The 23,515-nt window shown below is 45.0% G+C and overlaps 1 protein-coding gene across 1 annotated transcript; it reads left to right on the top strand.

Annotated features, from left to right (window-relative positions):
- Positions 1-1,341: 1,341 nt before the first annotated feature.
- MMP23B (matrix metallopeptidase 23B) lies at positions 1,342-23,303 on the top strand. The gene is made up of 9 exons (XM_067566654.1): positions 1,342-1,347; positions 5,043-5,219; positions 8,423-8,568; positions 11,709-11,848; positions 14,677-14,844; positions 17,101-17,265; positions 18,571-18,681; positions 19,993-20,119; positions 22,157-23,303. Exons 1-9 carry the CDS (start codon positions 1,342-1,344, stop codon positions 22,329-22,331), a joined length of 1,215 nt encoding a protein of 404 aa, XP_067422755.1. The 3' UTR covers positions 22,332-23,303.
- Positions 23,304-23,515: the final 212 nt, after the last annotated feature.

The following is a 23,515-nucleotide window of genomic DNA, read 5'->3' as shown; positions in this document are numbered from 1 at the left end:
GGACTGAGATGGGACTGGTGTGGTGCATAACCCTTGTTCTAGCCTGTTGTACAGGGGTGAATTCAACCCTTAAAAGGCAGATCTGTTTGGAAATTGTCCAGAAGGAGGCCATGTTATGACGACGTAACAGCTCTAAGTACAGGGGAGGAGGGAAATACAAACAATAATCCACATGAACGCAAGTGTTTATTTTATGAGCTAAAAGCTGGACGTGGGAATGTGGCCATATACTGTGCATTAGATATGGAACAATGCAATGCTCCAAGACAAATATACCAGCAGCTGGGGATGAAAAAAATAGAGCAAATATAGAAACCTTACTCCTTTAACAAAGAAAACACAGGCAAGTGACCCAATTCTTGACGTTTTGGGGTCTCTGTGACAATTTTAGTTCTTCTGAAGAGGTCAGTCTCTTGGTCAAAGTCACTTGGAAGCAGCTTTCCCCATGTTATGTTAACCACACAAAGGGTCTTAGGAAATGCATCCCCGATTGTTTGCTGGGAAGAACCAGCCCCCTGAAATGAGATCCACTTCCCAGTCAGCGCTGCTAAGTGCAGGGAGGAGAGCACTGCATAGTTAACAGATGCACTTAAGTTGATTCTCTCTCCCTCCTCATCCCATATGGCTTCCCTTAACTGTGATGTGTTTCCACTCATTATAACTGTGTGCTGAGATGCAAGCCAGTGTTGTTAGGAATATTTTCTGTCCAAATATAGCTGGACTGACGATTCTGGCATGTAATCCAAGCCAAGCACCCAGACTGGAGAATTTAATATCTATGTTGGACAGAATGGTAGATTAATAACAGCAGCGCTCTGCGCTTGTGTAACCCCTTTCATCTCAGGATTTCAAAGAAACCTGACAACACTAGGGAAGTATTATCATCTCTACTCTGCAAGTGGGGATGCAGAGTCAGAGAGGCTGAGTATCTTGTCCGAGGGGTCACGGTGAGCCATTGGAAGAGCCAGGAATAAAACTTAGGAGTCTTGAAGTCTGCACTGCCTCCCAGGAAGGAATCTCGAGAGCTCGGCAGCAGGACATGAGAGCAAAGAGCAAGTGGCAGGCTATGGGAAAGGTCTGATTCCATTGAGGGCTGCATGTAAGAAGCCACTGAGGCAGAGCAAGTACTGTGTGGGGAACCCCTTCGCATTGTTTTGTAAAGGGCTTTGGGAACAAAGGTGTGAGGTTCCAATGGATCTGTGCCCTGTGTAGTCTTAACTATCCCGGGAGTATTTACAGAAGAGCAGTACTGCTCTAGATGAATTGTAAGCAGAGCTTTAGCGAATGGGCTAACTGCTTGGAAAGGCTGCATCTTTCAGGAGTCCACTAAAGGACCCAGACATGATGGTGAGTTTCTCAGGGGTAGTAAACGCTCACAGAGGTAAGAGTATGCATCCCTTACTGCTGTGGGAGCATCCAAATAAAACCTGTGAATAGACCAGCATAAGAACTTTCCTCAGTTGACCCTTCAGGCCCTGCGCTCACTGCCATAGTAACTGAGATTTGTCTTGGCCTGGCTGTTAAGCTGATTTCTGAGCAAGTATTTGGCTTGAATAGAAAAAGAAAGTTCTAAAGCATCCTGCAGCCAGCAGCTGGTCAGAGCTGTATGCAGGGAGCAAACTGCTGCAGCACCTCCCCCACGAGTGAGCAAGGAAAGACGCCTGCTTTCCAAGAACCACTTTCTGGTTTTAAGATGTTGGTCACCCACTTCCCACCCAGGAGAACCATAACCTTCCCTGTCCACTTCAGGCAGAAGCATGACATTAAACAGCTTTGAGGTCATGAATCATCTCAGCAGCCACAAGTTCCCAGTGACCCAGCTGGGGTCTGACGGGGCGGGGCTAAAAAGTAACAAGATTTCTGCTTGTATGTCAGAGGATCTCTGTCAACTCAGGTCCAGGGCCTTTGCTGTGCTAAACTTCAATAGCCTCTTGAATAACCAATGCACTGAAGCCAGCAGTCTCCACAGTGATCCTTTATCAGTCGATCCATAGCTCATTCAGAAGAGAAGTGGATCCAGAATCAGAGCCCTCCACCCAAACTTCGCTACTCTTTGGAATGTGAACCCAATCCACAGTTTGCAGCTAACCCTATAATTCTCTAGAGTGAGCCAAAGCAAGCCTCCAGCGCCTCCAAACTTGACAGGTGTTTGGACTCTGGATCCAGCTTGTGTAGACTTGTGCCTATGTGGTCTTTTCCTTGGAGGGATGGCGCAGTGGTTAGGGGACTTGGAAGACCTGGGTTCAAGTCCCTGCTCTGCCACAGACTGCCTGTGTGACCTGTGGCAAAGCAGAGATTAGTCTCTGTGCCTCAGTGTTCTGTCAGTAAAATGGGGATACTAGCACTGCCCTAGCACTGGGGTGTTCTGAGGATGAATACGATGGAGAACGAGAGACGCTCAATACTCTGGTAGTGGGGGACACAGAAGTACCTAGACAGATGAACATTGAGTTGAGACACTTCATGCACTATTGGTGCTTCTTGGCATGACAAAGGGCCGACACACTGGGCCGTGTTGCTATCACACGTATGCTAGTGAAAATGTGTTTGCTAGTGGTATTTTCAATTTGCGTCAGTGCATCTCTGCGCTACAGCTGGGAGGTGCTGTTCCCAGCCCAGGTAGACATACCTGCACTAGCTATAGTGCTAAACATAGCAGCATGGCTGTGACCACACAGGTGGTGGCTTGGGCTAGCCGCCCATCCTAGGTATGTATCCAGGCAGACACACTGCTATGGTTAGCGTTGCTTGCTGGAGCAGAGCTAGTGCAGGGACAACGACCCGAGCTGGGAATTGCACCTCCCAGCTGCTATGTAGAAATACCCTCTTTGGACAAGAACCACTAGTCAGTGCCCAGAGTCCAAGGGCCAGTCCAAGTTTGCAGTTCAAGCTTTTCCTTGCCTTCAAGGCTTTGTCCCTGGCTATGTCTCTGCTCTCACTTCCTGCTATTCTCCTTCCCCCTGCAAATTCTAACCACCCCTTCCGACTCTATTCTTTGTACTGTCTCCTATGCTGCTCCCTGTGCTGGCTACTCCCTTCCTATGTGCAACGCAATCCGACCCCACCTCCCCCCCACTTGTTCCCTGTTCCAGTCCCTTTGTGAAACATGCTGCTGCTTCAAGGGTCCCTTGTATAATAATGAGAGGAAAATGTAAAATTTCACACAACTGTTTTTGTCACTTTTGTTCCAGGACATTTCAAAACTCCAGAAACTTCATTTTTCACTAAATTCCCAGGAAATGGTCAATTCCACACTGGAAGCATGTGAAATTCCAGCCTGTAATAGCTGCAGGTGTGAACTGAGAGGGATTTTTTGGTCTCAAATGAGATCATTTTTAAAGACACGCACATCAAAAGTGAAAAATCTTCCATTTTCTGAGGGTTTCAAATGTCACTTAGGATTTTGTTTTACCCTAGCTGGCAGTGAGTGCTTATCCTCTTGGGAAAGCAGGAGAATTGCACAAAGCCCTGAGTCTCATATACTTGGCTGTAACCAGATAGCAAAGTTCACAGCCACTTCTGATCAAACACCTCATCCTGAAAGGCTGCCCTGGCCAAAAAGGCCAAAAATTCACAGGCACAAGATGAGAAAATTTCTGACTCAGACTTTCAATAGAAACCAATGATTTTGATCCCCAGCTGTAAGTGCTTTAAAGGGACCTGATTGTTCAACCACCCTCCCTCTTAAAACAAGGCCCTTTGAGGTCCCCAATTTGAGGCTCAAAATAAATTAAGATAACCAAAACTACTACTCACTTCTGGAAAGATTGATCTCTGTCTCTCAATCCCAGATCACTGAGCACTTAGAACATAAGAATGGCCATACTGGGTTAGGCCAATAGTCCATCTAGCCCAGTATCCTGTCTTCTGACAGTGGTCAATACCAGGTGCTTCAGAAGGAAGGAATAGAATAGATAATCAAGTGATCCATCCCGTCGGCCATTCCCAGCCTCTGGCAAACAGCAATCCCTGCCCATCTGGCTAATAGCCATTGATGGACCTATACTCCATGAACTTATCTAGTTCTTTTTTTGAACCCCATTATAGATTTGGCCTTCACAACAGCCTGATCCTCTGACAAGGAGTTCCACAGGTTGACTGTGCGTAGTGTGAAGAAATACTTCCTTTTGTTAATTTTAAACCTGCTGCCTATTAATTTCATTTGGTGACCCCCTAGTTCTTGTGTTATGAGAAGGTGTAAATAACACTTCCTTATTTACTTTCTCCACATACCAGTCATGATTTTATAGACCTCTATCCTACCCTCCCTTACTCATCTCTTTTTCAAGCTGAAAAGTCCCAGTCTTATTAATTTCACCTCATACGGAAGCTTTTCCATAACCCTCATCATTTTAGTTGCCCTTTTCTGCCCTTTTAGCACTTAAACTCCCAAACAAAATCACAACAGGACTTTGGGATTCACTTGCCAAGTTCCAGTAAGGAATTATTTGGTGTTTAACATCATCTGAGCTTTGCAAATGCTGACCAAAATCTCTGAAACAAAGAGGCTCTTGCTCCCTTCAGCCCCCAGTTGCATTTTTCATTCTGCTCCTATCAATGGCCTCTGGCAAATGACAGCTCTTCTAGCATTAAGCATCCCTCATGAAACATTCCAAGCGCATGAAGCTGGCTTCTGGATTCCTTTTTCTTCCCCTCCCCCTTTTTATTACATAAAGCTGACAACTGCAGATCTGTCCCATGCTGACAGTTAGCCAGTTAAATGAAGGAGTTCATGTTCATCCCAGCTTGCTTCACTTTGCTGTTCTTCCTCCAACCCTAACTTTCAGCTCAAGTAACACGATACTATTTGGCAGAGGCTACTAGAATCCCTGGCACATTGAAAAGAGGCTGAATGTAAAGTCTACATTTAAAAAAAAAAAATTTTTTTTGTGGAACCACTGGTGGTGGTTAGACTGCAGGGCTCCTCGCAAATGCTCCAGATGCAACTGTGAGCAGGAGGGTTACAAATATAGTCCAAAAATTGTATACCTTATTTCTCCTCCCTCTCTCTCTTTTTTTTTTTTTTTTTTTTTAAATTAAAGGCAGACGTGGATCAAATGGAAGGACTTTCTGCAGACAGCACCAAGGGCTTTCTGTCATCTGACGAGGAGAAGCGTGGTAGATATAAATCCATTGTGGGATTTTTATGCTTTTTCCCTCTGGTGGTTTTGTTGGCTACTCTGAAGAATCCAGTTGGAGCTGCAGTTCAGAAATCTCAGGTAGGGTTGGGATCAAACCCTCAAATGCTAGGAATGGGATACAGAATAAAGAGAGTGTGTGTCTGTCTGAGAGAGAGACACCCTTGTAAACTCATGGGGTGACCTAGGTCAGCTAGAAACTCCTTTATGGCTGGCTTGTCAACTCCAGTATCTGCTTTTATCTAGTGAGTCCCTTTTTGGAAAAGGAGCTGAAAGGGAAATGAAGAACTCAGACTAGCTTCAGATGCTGATTCCAGACTTCAGGAGAGATGTCAAATGCTTTCTTTGCTACAGCTAACCCATGAATCAGCTAAAAGGCTTGGCGTTTCTGTCTCGCAACCCTGCATGTGGAAAAACTTCTCAATTTGGGACGAGAGCAAGTTCCCTTGAGAACCTCAGCTCTCACAGCCCAGCATGATGTGGCTTATGCATATCCCTGCTTTGTAGCAGCTGGATCAGTAGAGCTCTCTTTACTGGGAACTCCACGGACAGGGCTATTGTGAGATCAGAAGGTCCCTGAAGTAGGAGTTTGTGCTGGACCCACAGAATCCATTAGCTGCTGTTGTGGTAGATGATTTTTATTCTAGGGGCACCCATTAGCGAGATCTTGCAAAGCAAACGGGGGATTCAGGGGGAATTAAGGCAAAGATGAGGGGCTCCCAGGAGCTGATTTAATGTTGCTGTTTGTCACATCATGAAAAGTCTCTCTCTCAACTCTTGCTTCCTCTCCTGTTTGTATTTATTATCAGCTGGCAGCGGTTGTGCCCTGCTGCACATGCTCAGTGCTTTGCTTCTATGAAATTGGTTCTAAGCGGTCTAGCTGCACTAGCGCTTCACTAATGGAAAAGGGAATCTGTGAATAGGACAGAGATAAATAGGAAAAAACTAAATTCTGTGAAACTCGATGAAATAAATTAGTGTAGACAAATATGGGCAAGTAGACTATGCAATAATTGTAGAAGGTGGGCAGTATGAAATAGGTGTATTGGCCAACACACCTTTAGGATATTTTTGTGTTTCTTGGATTCTATTATAATGAGTAAAGCTGGTCCCAAACCAAACACCTGGATCTGAACACCCTCAAAATGGGCCCCATCTTTACAACAGTCCAAGCTGAACCCTGGTCAGAACCTCCAAGGACTGGGAGCAGGGCAGGGGTGGAGTCCTTACACAGCTCTACACCAACCGAGGAGGCTCCCTGTGCAAGGCATTCCCAGGGAGTTGTTTCCACCCGTTTGTATGGCCTCCTTACACTGCCAGAGTGGCATAAAAGGGCTGTAGCGTAAGTGAGAATTGGCACCAGTGGGATTGCTCCTGCCTCAAGAAAAGCAGCTAAGGCAAAACACAGGCACAAAGGACTTGCTTAATTCATTGCCATCTGGGAACTGCTTAGAAATCCTTGGATCAAAGGTGCTGTAGAAGAGCAAAGTACCTGATTAATTATTATCCCAGTCCTGTGCCCAACACCGACCGATCCCTGATACTTCAAAAGCCAGCCACTCCTTCACCCGGCTAACTGGGCAGCACTGCACTTAAGGATGGAAAACTTCCCTTTCTTGCCTCTATGCAGAATCTGGCAATGGAGAGCTAGGAATTGCTGGAGGAGAAACAGCATAGGGAGATGGGGAAGGGTCAGTTTCCTAACATCACTCCAGTCCCAATGGCTGCGCCTGAAACCAAAGGCAGGAACATTAAGAAATAGTGACCTCTTTACCAAATGTCCAAACTTAACAAAGGATTACTGGGAAAGAGACCTCGGGGATTCTTTGAGAGGGAAGTGTGGGGTTAGAAAACTCCCCAGCACCATGGTGGGTCATCTGCAAAAGGTTTATAGAGGGGTTGGCACAAATGACTCTATGGTGGAGGGCTCACCCGGGCTACTGTCCTTTCGTCTCTTGGATGAGGCCTTACATTGAAGTCCTTACATTTAAAGAATTCAGTGGTTTTCAGTAGCTCCCCAGAGAACAGGAATCCTTGTCAGACCCACAGCTGAGCTGGCGTGAGGCCTGTCTCCCCAGTGAAGACAAGTGGTGCTTCCAAGTTAGGATTCAACCTAAGGTTGGGACAAGGGAGAGAAGCCAGATAACCTATAGCTGGTGGACCCTGGCTGGTGGACACTGAAGCAACTCTGGTTCCTAGCTAGGATGGAGTCTCTTTGCCTTTTGACAAGCAATGTTAGCAAATGGGGAGGCAGTGCTATCTAGTCATTAGAGTAGGGACTGGTAGTCAGCACGCCTGGGTTCTATCTTGCCACCACCATAAACTTGCTGTGTAACCTTGGGTCTATTATTTCACTTCTCTGGGCCCTGGCACCTTCCTGTGAAGATGATTCTTGCCTTCTACACACAGGCACTGTAAGGATGAAGCCCCATTTGAGAATTAGTAGTAGTGCTAATATATTTTATTTTTGTTGTTTTGATACCCTTGCAGCAAAGACATGCAGTAAATACACAGTCCTGAGCATAGGAGGCAGAGCTGGGAGAAAGTAGCTTTCTGGGACCTATGTCACACCCCATCCTTTCCCCTCTGCCGCCAAAACTAAAAGGCTTTTTGTTTTTTAATGAGCCAGGCCTCGTGCCTAATCCACTCAGGTGGGGGACAGCAGCAAACTCAAGGGATGGCTTTGAGGGAGTCTCAGGTCCACAATCCAACTTCATACAGAGCTCCAGCGCAAACCGTTGCCTGCTTGACTCACTCACCCACCCAATGTTTCATCTCGCATGGGGATGATGGTAGAGAAAGTTGGCAAAATGAAATGAAGCGAGAACACCCAGGTTTTTGATTCTCCACTCCAGCGGACCCACATTTGGATGGAGAAGGGCAATCACAGAACCCTCGTTCTGGGCTAGAGGCAAGTCTGTGACTTACACCACTGGTGTAAGGTCTCCTAGAATGCAGAGCAGAGAACTCTGCTCCCTTTCCTGAGTGTTCCCTGTCTCAAGAACTTACACCAGGGACTGGGGGTAGTTGGTGAAGCCACCTTTCCCAGTGGAGTTTCCTCGTTAAGGGGAAATTCTCTACTGACTTTCTACTTTACAGTGGCCTTAGCAGACTAGAGAATCCAGCCAAGAGATGTCAGAGACACAAACAGCCTATGAGCTCCCATCTAGCTCATCTCCCACCCACAAGTAGGTACCAATGTACACAAGTTCCCCTAAAAGGGTAGGTTTAGGCATGCTGCTGGAGCCGCTCCATCTCCTCTGACCTCCTGTTTGTCTTTTAAGGAAGACACCTTATCGCCTGGCCTTCAGGGACTGAGTGCATTAGCTCTCCAAGGCCCATTTCTCCCACACCGACCCCATACGCGGAGAAAACGATACACGCTCACACCGGGGCAGCTGAAATGGGACCACTTCAATCTGACCTACAGGTACGAATGCGCGTTAATTCTGCATGTGCTGGGTCTGCAATGTTTGCTTTATCTCTTTGTCACTCATGTTTCCTCCTATGGATCCTTGCACTAACCAAACTGCTTGTGAGTGGTGGACAGCTTGGCACAATTTAGTCATCGAGACTCATTAGAGGAGGTTCTATTCACACAAATACTGCTAGGTCTCCCATGGGTTGTATGGAACATGCTTATGGCAGGATTTACTATATAAGGAGCTAATGCATGGGATGCCATTCATGGTATGATGCTTACTAAAGCCTGCAGAAACCTACAAGTTTCCACTGGATACAGTACTGACTGGAATGCATTCAGGGTTGACAAACCTGTAATTCCCTTGGACCACGGGGTTTCAACCCTCCAAGATAAATAAATTTGGTCCCAGTTCACTCTGGGCGGGCTCAGCACTGGCTGAAATGCTCTCAGTGAAATTGATTGTAAAATTTGCATTGACTTCAGTTGGAGCAGAGTTAGTCCAGCACAAGTGCCTCTGAAAACCCTTTATGCTTGTGGCAGAGGTGGAACTTTATCTTTCACGTTAGACCCTAAAAACCAAGGTCTCGTAGGATGGTAGAATTACATGGCACTTCTCATAAGAATGGAGGTTCACCTCCATATTGATAGCCAGATTTCCCACTCACAAACATGACTGTCCAGAATGCTGCATGCCAGCTGGCCGCACTGCTCCACTGTAGCGGTGGCTGTATTTTTGTGGCACTTTGTAGCTGTAAAGTGAGTGAAGATCTGTTCTGGAGGGGAGGGAGCAATATAAATGTACCATGATGATATTTTTCTTTATGAAATAAGCCAGTCTTCCTCTTCCAGTAGCTCAAAGACCAAGTATCTGTTGAACCAAAAGATAAGGGATCTAATTCACCACTGGCATAAACTGGTGCATGTCCTTGGACTTGGTGACATTGCACCAGGTTGTAGTGGAGAAAATGGCTCTGCACAAAAGGCACAATATGTCATATAAACTCCAACAGGAGAGCACACCCCAAACATGAATCAAAACAATGCTCTCTGAAATAACACAATCCTAAAGCTGTAGGCCAGCTTCTCTGCTTCTGTGAGCTGGCATAGCTCCAAAGTCAGGCTAGATCCTCAGCTGGTTTAATTCTGCATTTCTTGTTACTTTCCGGCTTTGTTGCAGTAACTGTAATTAGGAAGTGTTCGGCCCTTAAGCAAAATACCCTCTGAAGTCACCAATGGATGTATAGCTTCTGGCCTGCCAATGCTATGCACATCAATGAGGCAGGCCAAGCATGCTGGACGATGGCATCAATGTTCTGACAGATGCTTTGCCTCTTTGGGATGCAGAGGAGCAGTATACAGACATGCTGGCTGGCTGGCTGGGGCCTGTTGAATGTTTCTGAGGCACATTAGCAGGAGTTCAGACACAGTAAGCGTAGCGCAAGCATGCCCAGGGAATCCCTCCAGTGGCAGCCAAGGACTGGCAGGTGTGACCCTGCTATTCTGGTGAACCTCAGGCAGCAGGCCAAGGATCTGGATGTGGTTTGTACCTCAGACTTGGCGGGAGTCCTTAGGACTTGTTGAAGAAAGACCCCTTGTTAACATCCTTGCTGAGAGTGGGGGGGTGCCCTTCTGGGAACTCTTGAGGTGGTTAAATGTTTATTCAATGCAATATGTGGTGACAACCACCCCTTTATAACACAGCAAGCCTGTCTGAAGTGATCTTCCAAGGCAGCAGCTGCTTAGCAGAGGAAGGTCTAATGTTGTTCCCAGAGACCTGAAAGTGGCCTCTGACAGCAGGAAATGCTGGTCTCAGCCTTCACGCTGCACTGGGGGGGTGGGATTTGGGGCAAAGGAGGGTCTTTCTCCAGCTCCAGCTGGGAGGCTGATCCAGACTGAACTGAAATGGATGGGAAAGTCTCTAACAAACAAGAAAGGAAGGAGAATGCAGTTATATTTGCATTTGATCTACTGGAGGCAGTAGGGGTAGGGCTCTAGCTGCCTGTGGCTGGGGGCTTCCCACAAGCCTCTTTCACCCCCTCCACCCCCAACAAATAACCAGTGATGCTGCTCCCTTCAGCCACTAAGCAGAGCTATGACAAATCAGAGCCTGCTGTAGCATGGGCAAGAATTGAGTCATTAACTTGGTGCCCACCGAGTGTCGTAGTACCTCCTCTTTGCACCAGTTAAGGAGGGTTAACAACAAACTGGCTAATCAAACCTTCAGCTTCACTTGGGGTGTGCTGGGAGGGAGACCTACAGAGCACTTACAAAGCAACCAAACTACATGAGAAGATACTCAGGCCCTGTCCACAGTGGAGACTTGCCCTAGAACCAGCTACTGGTGCAGCTGCCTGGGTGCAAACCACGACAGTAGTCAGGGTAAACTGCTATAAGCCACTCTGAGCAGGGACAAGCTCCCATGGTGTAAAGAGTGGTTTTAACAGTCTGCACCATTGGTTTGCACTAGTGCAGCTATACCGGGGGCTGTTGGCTGGAACTGGAGTAAGTCCCCCAACATAGACAAAGCCTTAGTCTATCTCCTAGACAATACAATTTTGTGGGAGGGTAATTACTTTCAGTATCAAACAGCACATTTTATGTGTTTCCCGGGTGTTCTATCACCTATTATAATGAGTATCTTGCATGTATACTATATCATATATGGCTGGTATATACAGGAATCACTTCCTCAGCTACTGCAGTGCAGCTGCTTCTGGGGTGGAATATGATAGTCCTTTTAACAGCATGCAGCAACATCACACATGAGATTGGGGAGGAACTGCAGAATGCTGTACCCAGCTGAATCAGTGCAAGCAGTTGGGAAAGCAGATTTTAGGGAAGGACGGAATTACCTATACTGAAATATGGCCAAGTCACCAGTCATTTATATGTACGTGGGGGAGCCAACCAACTTCTACCAATCACCGTAACTAAATTATCAGCTGTTTTGCAAATAGGGCCTGCTCTGAACCCATAAGGTCAATGGAAAGGCTCTCTCTGATTGCAGTGGGTTTTGGACTAGATCCATAATCTAGTTTAGCAAAACTCTTAAGATGGGAACCTTTCCGGGTGAGCAGCAATAGCCCCTTCAGTGGATGTAGTGGGACAGCCTGGGATCTGTCTTAAGTCAGTCTGTGTCTCTGTAGAATCCTTTCCTTCCCGAGAAACCTCATTAATAAGAGCGACACGCGGAAGGGGTTGGCGGCTGCTTTCCGAATGTGGAGCGACGTTTCACCATTCAGCTTCAAGGAGGTGCCATCCCGCTCGGACAGTGACTTGAAAATAGGTAGGTCTGCAAGGACCGCGGGGTCCTGCGTTAAAGGAAGAGTGGGCTCTGGCACCAGGGTATGTTCTGTCTCCAAAAGGGGGCGTGTGTTCCTTGGAGCATCTGGTTGCAGAACTTTTTTGGCACGATCCAGGGGTCATGCAGCTGGAATGCTCCTCCCCACAGCGCGGGCTGGGCCACACCCACTGTGGCTGGTACTGGTGCTGCAACCTCAGACCTGTGCTGCACCTGCCTTCCCTCTGGGAGGAATCTACTTCAGTGTATTTGGCAAGGGAAGGGGTATAGTATTTAGCACTTCCCTAGCACTTGCTATACAGAGAGCTCAGAGAGCAAAGAATGAGACCACACAATGCCCCTCTGAAGCAGGATTATCCCATTTGACAGATGGGGAAACTGAGGTGCAAAGTGAAGTGAAGTGACTTGCCCAAAGTCACATAGTGAGTCTGTGGCAGAGCCTGAAATAGAACACAGTTCTCCTGGATCCCAGTCCAGTGCACTAACTGGAATCCAAGATGCCTCCTGGTATTTTATTTAATATAAAGAAGTCCTAGCAGCACTCCACGTGCCCCGGGAGGAAGAACACTTTAGTAGTATTCTTCCTACTTCTCTTCTTCAGGCAGAGCACTGTCTACCCTTGACCTACCTGTACATACTACACTCATCCCCATGGTATCTGAGCTGCTCTTACAGGTACAAGCACACTAACTGAAGAGGAATTCAATACAGCTTCTCCTCCAGGCTAGCACCATTGCCTAGTGGATAGAACACTGGACTGGGATTCAAGAGACCTGGGCTTTATTCCCAGCTCTTTCATTGGCCTGCTGGTGCCCTGGGGCAAGTCACTTCACCTCTCTGTGCCTCAGCTTTGCCATCTGTAAAATGGGGATAATAATGCCTCCTTTGTAAAGTGCCTTGAGATCTCCAGATGAAAAGTGCTCTACAAGAGCTAGATGATATTATTATTCTCTCTCCCCGCCCTGCTACCTCTCCATGTACTTCAGACCATTCTTTAAATCCTATTAGTTATTCCTTAACTTTGGTTCCTTTCTTACCATCCACTGTACAATCCTATGCAGGACCAGGCCTCACCTTCAAGTTCGAGGACTCAGCTGCACACTGGGGTGTTGTTTCAGCTCCCACTTCCTCATTTATCTCCACCGATCTTGCTGAGCCATTTCCTTTTCTCCCCTCTGAGCTATGTGGATTCACTGGGTGCCTTTCTGAAGCTCTCAGCCCTGGGCAACCACAATGCAATTTTTAATCCTGGGTCATCTGGTTAGTTTCACATTCTAGATGTAAATTCCTCTCAGGATTTATGGCCTACGGGAGACATAACTCCTTCCTGTGCAGACTGCAGCGTCTTCAGGATTTTCAGCGAAGTTTCCATTGTTTCACAACATGTTGCTCATGCTGCTATTGCGTGACACCACCTGAAAGCAGATGATCCATTTCCCCAGGGGTCTTGCCTAACAGAAAGCAAAACACTGCCACGTATGATCTCCAGAGCCCCATCCAGTAGGCACCTCTTAAGGACTGCATGACATGTAACTACAGTGCAGGCCTGGGAGCCAGGTTCTGCACCCTGGTCAGGAGCAAGTCACTTAACCTCTTCATGTCTCTGTTTAATCCAGATTTAAAATGGGGATAACACTTATCTGCCTCCCAGAGGTGTTTGTAAAGAGCTTTGAGATTCTTGGATGGATGTTCATTACAGGCAAAGTGGTTATAACTTTCTAAGTAGTAGCAGCTCAGCAAAGGAGTTCAAATTATGGCCTGGGCACTGCTATAAAGACTTGGGTCTCAGCCTAACGATCATTGTATCACTAGAGAGGATGGTGATAATACCTAGCTCTTCTATTACATATTTGATCTGTAGATCTGAAAGCACTTTACAAAGTTCCTCAGTTTACAGAGGGCGAAACAGAGGCACAGCGAGGCAAGTTGATGTTCCGGCCAGCGCCGGGAGCAGAACCTGGATTTCCTGAGTCTCAGGCCAATGCCCAAAATACTAGGTCGCCATTATAGCAGAGTCTCTCCTAGCTGTCAGTAATAGCAGAATCAATAGTCCTCTAGAAAGTAGACAGCCATTGCAGACATGGGAGGGCTCACTCCAGGGGAAAAATGGAGAGTCTGACATTGCCTCAGTCACTAAGCTAACTCCCCTGTGTGTTTCCATGTGGAAGACCTGGATTAAGCAGATGCTACAGGCTTGTGGGCTGTACTGATGATGGGCATAGCCCTACAAGAGTGAAAGGCATTTGCAGTAGCAAAGACAGACCAAAATAATCCAAGCTGTATTAGATGACTGAGTCAAAGTTCACATCTCGCCTTAGAGGGGTGCAGAAAGCAGTGTTGAGCAGAATGGGTAGAGATCTAGTGCATTGGGATTGGGATAGGGAAAGTGGTTTCATGTGACAGGAGGTGGGCATGTTGGGCTGTGCTTGCTGGTGTGCACACAATGCCTAGGCTTAGTGTTAGATTGATCAGGTCACTGCCTCTTCTTTAATGCCCTGATTTAAAAAGTCACTGTTTCCATGTATTGTTGAAACAGGAACTCCTAGCTCCTCTCTGAAGGGCAGCTTAACTTGTGTCTTTTGGAGACCACCTAAATCCGATGTCGCCCCAAACACTTCAGAGCTGGACCTGGTTTGTGTTATTCAATCTGCTTTGCTAACTATCTCTTCATGTTTGTTTTTTCCTTCTATGCATCTGTAGGATGGAAAACTTACATGTTTTAGAGTATGCCCCTGAGACGCTCTCCTGTTTACGTCATATGTGCATGGACAGAACATACTGACTAGTCTCACTTTATGTACACTCTTTCACAGGCTTCTATTCCATAAACCACACTGATTGCCTGGAGTCACTCATCCATCATTGTTTTGATGGGACGACAGGGGAGCTTGCCCATGCTTTCTTCCCCACAAATGGGGAAATCCACTTTGATGACCATGAATATTGGATATTGGGAAACACTCGATTCAGCTGGAAAAAGGGTTAGTAACTTGTCTTGGAGAGGGTTTAGTTCTCCCAAGAGATTTATTGCATTTTCCCCAATGATGTTGCTTGCTCTTCTTAAAAGGTTCACAAGATAGATTCCAATAGAGTATGTTGCTGTTAAAGATGGACCCATATTGCAAAGTTTGGTTCCAGACTGAAGGGGGATGTCGAACCCATCTCTAGTTGTTATGGAGACACAGTACCAGTGTGATAGTTAAGTATGCAGGAGCCATTCTTTTCTAGATAGATACTACTTTTGCTGGACCAACTTGGTACATGCTACCTACTTATAATGTTTCACCCTCATCAGTTCAAGCCTTTAGAAATGTTTCCAACCATGATCCATTTTCCTCATTGTGTGTGGAAGGAGGTGATGAACCTGCTGCTAGTAGACTGCTTTAATATCCACTGTCCCTGCAGAAGGACAACCAATGAGGGGTAAGGAGAGGCTTTACTGACTTCATGAGGCTGTGACAGAATGGAATTTATAACTTTCTGATTATCAGGGGTTTATTGATGTAGGGGCCAATATCTACCCATCCTCCTCACACAAAGACTCCAGCAACTTCAATAGGACTCTTGGTGTAAGGTGAGCAAGATCTGGCCTTAGGTCTTTATGTAGGTGAAGATTTTCTCACTGTTTAACCAATACTGGGAGAGATGACAGAAAAGTGTAGTGTGATTTTGTGTTTCCAAGGCTGTTGGTATTGCTGTCATGTGACTGAATTCCAGCCATGTAATATTCCGGTTTTGGTGGCAGGCCCAGCCCTTTAGGTAATTCAGTGGGTTCCAACCACATTACAAATAATTGGGACTGGCTTCAGCCCAGCAACTGTGCTCTCTCTGGGGAGGACCATGGTATGTTACGTTGATTTCTTGGCATGGTTGTTTACATTTTGTTATCCTCTGTAATCAGCTTTCCTGCATACGTGGTGATTTTCAAGCTTGTGGTCACCTAAAGATGTCTTGGTTACTTTTTTTTTTTTTTTTTTTTTAAAGCAATGTTTAAAGTAACATTAGATTACAAGCAGATGGTCCCTGGCTAATCAGCAACCCCATTTCATTTTAAAGGGCAAATGTTGTATTTCTTTGAAGTTCGGTTATTTGCTTTTTTTTAAACCAAAAAAAGTAGGAAGGGAGAATCTTTTTAAAATGGTCTTTTCTCTCTGTGTGCGCATGTTACATATTGGTGCATATGTATCTAGGCCAAGATTTTTTTAAGTGAGTAGTGTTTGGGTTTCCAACTTGCAACATCTTAAAGGGACTTGACTTTTCAGAGAGCAATGCTCTATTATTCCTGAAAATCAGGTCCCATTACAGTGTCTCGAATTAGGCACTCACAATCTCTAGGAGGTTTTTAAAATATTGACATTATTTACACTAACACATACTATTTTCAATTCACAAAAAAAACCATAACAGCCTACACGTAAGTGAAAGATTGTCAACTCCAATGATGGAGAGGAATTACTTATGGCTTGTTGATATGGGGACATTCGGGGAAGTTAGGATATGTCTCCACTACAGAGACTACACTGGCGTAGCTCCAGAATGTGTACACAGCCTACACTGACAGAAGGGATTTTCCTGTCAGTATAGGAACACCACTTCCCTAAACAAAAAACTGAACTTTTATGTCAATATAGCTATAAGGGATATGCAAAATTCACAGCCCTGACTTACACTGCTATGCAGATTTAGCTGCATCTGCACCAGGGGTAATGTTGATGGAAGAATGCTTTTGTCGACATAGTTACCGCTGCTCAGGAAGGCAGTGTTCCTACACTAATGGAATAACCCCTTCCATCAGTGTAAACTGTGTCTACACTATGGGGTTATGCCAGCAGAGCTATGGTGGATAGTTTCCATAGTGTAGACATGCTCACTGTCAGCTATGTGGATGAAAGCCCTATTCCATTATCATAGCTGTATCTACACTGGGGGTTACATCAATCAGTGGTGTGGCTTTTTCACGCCCCTGATCAATGTAGCTATGCTGATAGAATTCTTCAGTGTGAACCAGTTTGTTTGCAGTGCATGAAACCAGGGTAAGAGCCCCTGGTGCAAATATCCACTGCAGCTGCACCAGAGATGGAATTGGGGCAAATCCCCAGGGTAGATATAACAATTCCTAACCCTCAGACCAAAGTGTGAAATTGCTTCCTGACTGAGCTGAACCCAAGGTTATGCTTTAAGATTAGCAAATCGAACCATGCCGTGTAACTTCTGCTGCTGCTCTTTTCCTCTCCCAGGTGTTTGGCTTACAGACCTCGTACATGTAGCAGCTCATGAAATTGGACATGCCCTAGGACTCATGCACTCCCTGAACTCCAATGCCCTGATGCACATAAATGCCACTTTAACTGGGAAAAAGACCATCTCCCAGGATGAAATCTGGGGGATTCACCGACTCTATGGTAAGATGAGAGGAAAGGGTTTGTTGCTTGTTGCTGTTAGCGTAAAGAACATCAGACTAAAGGCCTGATTCTGACAAGCACTGATTGCCCTACAGCTATCATGGCTTCAATGAGAATTGCTGGGTGCTCTGCACCCGGCAAGACTGGGCTCTCATTTCACAAAGGAAGAGGTTTTGGTTGGCACGTTCTGTACTTCGCCAGTCAGCCTTGGAGCTGCAGCCAGCAAGTTCACTCCTATGTTACATGACTTCTCATGCTACACCAACAGGTCGGTGGGAGTCTAGGCAAGGCAGAATAAGGTGAGCATCCTGAAATTGAAAGGCCTGAAAACTAAAGTATTCAGAATGCACAGAACAAGCAGAGCTGAAGCCCTGGCAATGCATGGTTCCTTACTCTGCTCCAGCAGTGTGCCCAAGCCTAGATTTGTGACCATTTCTGGGGTCAGTCTATATGGCCATTCACATGGTGGCTCCTTAACTTGCTTTGCCCCTTTAGTCTCAATTCCAGTTTCAACTGGGAGAGATTATCTGCCAGGTCAGGTTAGCAACTGCCTCCATTAGTAAAGTAGCAAACACTACCTTTTAACATAACACCCATAAATCTTGCTCTTCAGCACCTCCGACTTATGGATCAGGAGACATGGCTGGCACTGGCACTGGCATTTGCATGTCTGCTAAATTCAAAGCTGCTTCGGGAAGAGACTGGCACATGCAGGGATGAAGACAGAAAATGAAAGATTGTCAATCACTCCCAGAAGTCGTGGACTAAGGCATATTTACAGAGCGAGAAGGCAACATGACCAAAGCACGACCTTCTCACAAACCAAATTGAAATGCAGGAGCGCTAGCTTCACTTGTTCACCAGTATTTTGTTCAAGAGTATGCTTACCAAGACAATGCTCAGAATGGCACTGCACAGCAGTCAATGCCAGACTGGAACGTTGTATGCCAACCGACACTAAGGGATATAGAAATAAGGGGTCAGAGAGCCTCAGCTGGTGTCACAACTCTATTGAAGTCAATGGGGTCAGACCTTCAGCTAGTGCAAATTGTCACAGCTCCACTGACTGTCCAGCCTAGTGCAGTCACTGCGTGTCTGTTGTTAATGGAGAAGCAGGCACTTTCCTGTATTTACATTATGTTCTTATTTTAGGTTGATTCCTAACCCTGGCCCAAACCCTGCAGGTTAGAATAACAAATCAGGCTGAGGCAATGTGATCCAATGTCATTTTGCTGCACATCACTTTTTCTTTCACATACAGAACTGGCACTTGTCCCTTTAATGCTTTGTGTCCTTTCATTTCAGGCTGCACAGACAGACTATTCGCATGTCCATCGTGGGCTCGCAAAGGTTTCTGTGAGACTCGCAGGAAGCTGATGAAAAAGCACTGTCCATCCAGCTGTGACTTCTGCTATGGTATCAGCTCCTTTTTCAGGGTTAGGAGTCAGAAGAGTTGTCCGAGGGGCAATGTTAAATAGAATGAGCTATTTGAATAAGTGTTAGTGACAAATGACAAGATCCTATTCCAGACCAAAGAATTCAGCAATCAGTGATGCCCTCAAAACCCATGCTTTGATAGTGAAGCAGTACAATGATACTTTGCATATTGCATTTCAGCTATGATCAAGTACCAGACACAGGACATGTTTTCTAGAGCCTGGAAGTGTTCTGTCCTGGTCAGTGTTCCTCCTCTCTGTTCAAATTTCCCTAAGGCCTTTAGAGTTTCTGAACACACAAGAATTGTTCCATTTGCCTGGGACTGCTTTCCTATAAGATCCCCTTGAGGGCCAAATTCAGAGATGAGGTATGTGTGGTGTAACTTACACACTAATGGGGCAAGAAGAGGGAAAGTTGTGAACTAAAGCAAGATGTGTGTTGGTCTGTCTTTCACCCATGTGGCTGTCCACTCACCGAGTATCTTTCTGTGCTCTTTCTGGATTACTGATGTCTAATTTCCACTACCTGCATCAGCTCTGCACTTGACCCTCTATACCTAACCCATAACTTTGGAAATCTGGAACCTGGCAGTTGCTTTGTTACACAAATTCCTGTTTATTCCCCCATCTTATCTGAGACGAGGAGAGAGGAAAAAATGTCATTAACTGCACCCTTATACCCTGACTCTGAAGGATTCAAGCCAAGGGGATAGCACAGGAACTTTAGTTAGTGCTGAATTGTGGATTAGGTGTCATTAGGTCAATTGTGCCTATTAGCAGGTACCATAAAGCAGTTACAATGTAGTGTGAACATATTTGTTAGCCTAGATTAAAGGAAAAAGGGCACTTGAGTTGTGTAGCTCGCAAGTGTTTAGACTGGGGCCGGGTTGTTAAATCTAATAACAAATATGTCTTAGCTGTCACTGAACTGCTGTTCTATCATAGTTTACGTAAAACTGTTTCCCTGCAGAGATTCTCATGTGAATCCAGGAACTAGGATTTTAACCCTCCTCTTCCCCTCTGACTCCCAAAATATGAGCAACTCTTACAAGGAGTGGCAAGGCTGTAATGATGACATAGGCGGCCTACTTTCCATCTTGTGCCATTTAAATGCACAGAGAAGATGTTTGTGTATGGAAATGATTGTCTTTCCAATACTTGCTCACTTAGGTGGAAGCTTTACAGAAATATTATACATTAAAGAAAATCTAAAAGGCAGTGTTGTTCCTCAGAAATGCTTTTGAAGGGGATAAACTGACTTAGCTATTTTTTTTCTCCTTCTGGTGGACAGAATTCCCTTTTCCAACAGCAGCTCCGACTCCTCCCCCACCCAGGACAAAAACCAAGATCGTTCCTGAAGGCAGGAATGTCACCTTCCGCTGTGGACAAAAGATTATTCATAAAAAAGGCAAAGTTTAGTAAGTGTTCTTCCCCCATTCCAATCATTTGGGACGCTGCATTTTACAGACAAAACAATAGTGCGTAACTTCACTGCTGATACTGGACATCCAGAAATAATGGTCTGGATTTTTTTTTCTTTAAGGGAGAAGAGATTTCACTGGAGTAAAGTGTTCAGGACATTTTTCCTTATAGAAGTGATACTACAGAGTAGCAGTTTACTCAGAGACCCATGGCCTTAATCCATGGACTCTATAGCCACTAAAATGTCAATATGTTGTTTGTAGTGTGCAGAACAAAAGCACAATCCCTCCCACAAAGCACTTATAATTTAAGTACAAGACACAAGAAAACAGACAAGCAGAGGGGAGAGCACAAGGAAACAATATAGATGTATACGATGCAGAGTTTAACTCAGCAGAGGACGTTACAGCGCCCAATCTGCTGCTTGGGCAGCTGGAGAGGATGAGGGTTGGGTTTTTTGGTGGGGTTGATTATTTTTTGTTGTTACTATGTATGGGATGCTTTACTGCTGATTTATGAGAATGCAAAAGTTAATGTTGCACATGGGTATTTTTGGTTTTAAATTTTTTAAAGAACCCAGAGTCTGACACTAGAGCTAAAAAAAAGATAGATAAGCCATGATAAAAGAGACCCAATCTACTTCACTTATACAGTAGGAAGAATAACTCCCATCCCTAGGGAAATGTGAAAGTTATTCTTCTGGCCTGTGTTATACCAGAGGTCAGACTAATGATCTGGCCTTAAATTGATGAATATATAAATTAGTACTTCTTTCAACCTACTGTGGCAAGGAACATCTAAAATGACTATAACTGAAAGATTAGAGGGGAAAAAATCTTTAGTTTGTGTGCACAGGACAGGGTTTTGTATAGTTCATTTTTACTGCTTCCCCTGTTTGTCTGGGTCTTTAACATGATAGCTAGAGGGTCAGAGAATTGTTTTTTAAAATAACATAACTAAAATCACAAATATTGGCAGTAGGACTCAAATGGGAGGAGAATCTGCATCTACTTATTACTCATTTTTAAAATTGACTAGGGCTAAAATTTTCAAATGTGTTTAAAAATGCAGATAGATACCTAGTACTATTTTCATAAATGCTTAAGCAGTTTAGATGCCTAAATCCCACTGACTTCAGTTGGAATTGGGTGCCTAACTTGTTTGGGTGCTTTTGAAAATCTGGCCTTAAGTGCCTATCCCTGGAAACTTAGTCTCAAATCCACTGCTGTCTAACCCTGTAGGCGCCTGTCAGTTGCACCTAAATACCTGTGGGTCTAACTGACTTACGAAACTAGGACGTAGGGGCCTACGTGATTTAGGGCTGGTCTACACTACAGAGTTTTGTCAACAAAAGTCAGCTTTTATCGACAAAACAGCAGAGGTGCACACACTGAAATGCTCCTCCCAACTAGTGTAACGGCCCTGCTATGCCGCCCTAGGCCCTATACCTCTCGTTAAGGTGGCTTTATGATGTCGGTATAGTTAGGGCAACACAGTGTCAGTGTAGACCCTGTGTTCCTTACATCAGTGGTTGGCTGTGTCCAGCTGCCCCCCTCCCCCACCCAAGAGCTGAGTGGCTGGACCCATCAGGGGGGCAGCCCACAGTGCCCCTCTTAGGTTAGTGGAAGTGCTTCTGGTGAAGATGCACACCACTGACACAAGGAGGGTCGTGTGAACATCATCCAGTGCAGTAATTAGTGGGGTGGCTGTAAATCAACCTAACATTGGTCAACTTATCTTTGTAGTGTAGACAGGACCGTAGACCCAGAGCTTCAGAAGGTATTCCACTGCCTAATTCCTAGTGATTTCAGTGGGCGTTAGGTATGTCTGAAACTGCCACTAAGTCCCTAGGAGGTAGAAGCTTTTGAAAAGTTGACCCTACATGTCAAGTTGACAGTGCCTCTTAAATATAATATGGTCTTGTCTGTGCTATGATACAAACCCAATGCAAAGTTTTGCTTGTACGGACAGGCCCATTAAATGCACTTTGACCTATGTGATATGTTTAATTTTCACTATTTTTCTTATGACAGCTGGTATAAAGACAAGGAACTTCTGGAATACTCGTATCCAGGTTACTTCACCTTAAATGATGACCACATGAGCATTATTGCCAATGCAATTAACGAAGGGACCTATACCTGCATCGTGAAGAAAAAGGAAAGAATTCTGACTACCTATTCCTGGAGGATTAGGCTTAGGCACTAACAAAGGCCCTGAATGAGGACTTCAGTTTCTGCTAGGTATGATCCCCTCGTCTTCAGCGTTTTATGTTTAGCTGTCAGCAGAACAATCCCATTTGTAAATCAGCTGCTACCATTGGTTGGGCAAGAAAGTAGGACACTGGGACTTGATCACTGGAAAAATTCTCCTCCAAGAGTTTAGTATTAAACCATTTATCAAGCATATGATGCTCCAAAAGAGAATTAAAAGGGGGGGAAAAATCTTGGGTAGAATGTCTTGGAGCCAAGATGATCCAGATCATTGTGGATCATTTAAGAACCAGTTAACCCTTCACTTGTATTAATGGAGTCTGGATTTAGATTAAAAATGGATCACCCGTGTGAAGTTTCAATAGCTTTGGATATATAAACGAAAGGACTTGTTCATGTTCCATGGTTTGTCTTGCTGTCAAGTGTCATTTTTTGTATTTAAATAACTTTCTAATGTGTATAACATCAGAGGGGTTTGAAAGAAGAGACTCATCCCTGGCTACATTCTTCATGTATGCTGTGTTATGCAAGCACTGAAGATGGGGGGGAAATGGGAGCTTATCTCTAAAATGAGCTTTTTCCTGGGGGAAGTTTCCCTGATTCCAAATGTCATGTAACTAAGACAGCCAAGGTATGCATTTTTCCTGCTGTAAAATTTTATGTTTTACATTCATCACAGTGTGCTATTTACCTCCATCTGCAGCTTCCAAACCTTCATCAGATAACTTGTCATCTAAGAATGTCACCAATGAATCACTGGCATTCCTCTGTATAAATAAAAGCATTTCCATCATCATTTTGTTTTTTGGATCCAGTAAACATCTGCTGGGTAATGGAACAACCCCCTCACCAAGAAAACCACATCAGACAGCAAGAGGTACTGCTATTTCTAGACAAAAACTATTACTTTGTTTTAATTCATACATCACTGTGGTAGTTGAGCTGAAGTCACTTACATATTAATCACCCACCGTATGTTCTATATATGAATACTTCTATATTTACAATAATGGCTCAACTAAAAGATAGAGGACAGATCCTCAGCCAGTGTAAATTGACATAGCTCTATTTGACTGCGGTGGAGCTAAGCTGCTTTACACCAGTCAAAGGTGTGGCTCAAAGTGGGCCCTGTCCTGATTATCTTAGTTCCTATATCTTGGTACAATTTCCTATGCTACT

This window comes from Emydura macquarii, unplaced genomic scaffold (genome assembly GCF_026122565.2).
Source record: "Emydura macquarii macquarii isolate MOO-44397 ecotype Brisbane River unplaced genomic scaffold, CSIRO-AGI_Emac_v2 contig_2768, whole genome shotgun sequence".
NCBI lineage: Eukaryota > Metazoa > Chordata > Testudines > Chelidae > Emydura > Emydura macquarii.
The sequence above is the reverse complement of the archived record's forward strand: the minus strand, read 5'-3'. Positions and strand labels throughout refer to the sequence as shown.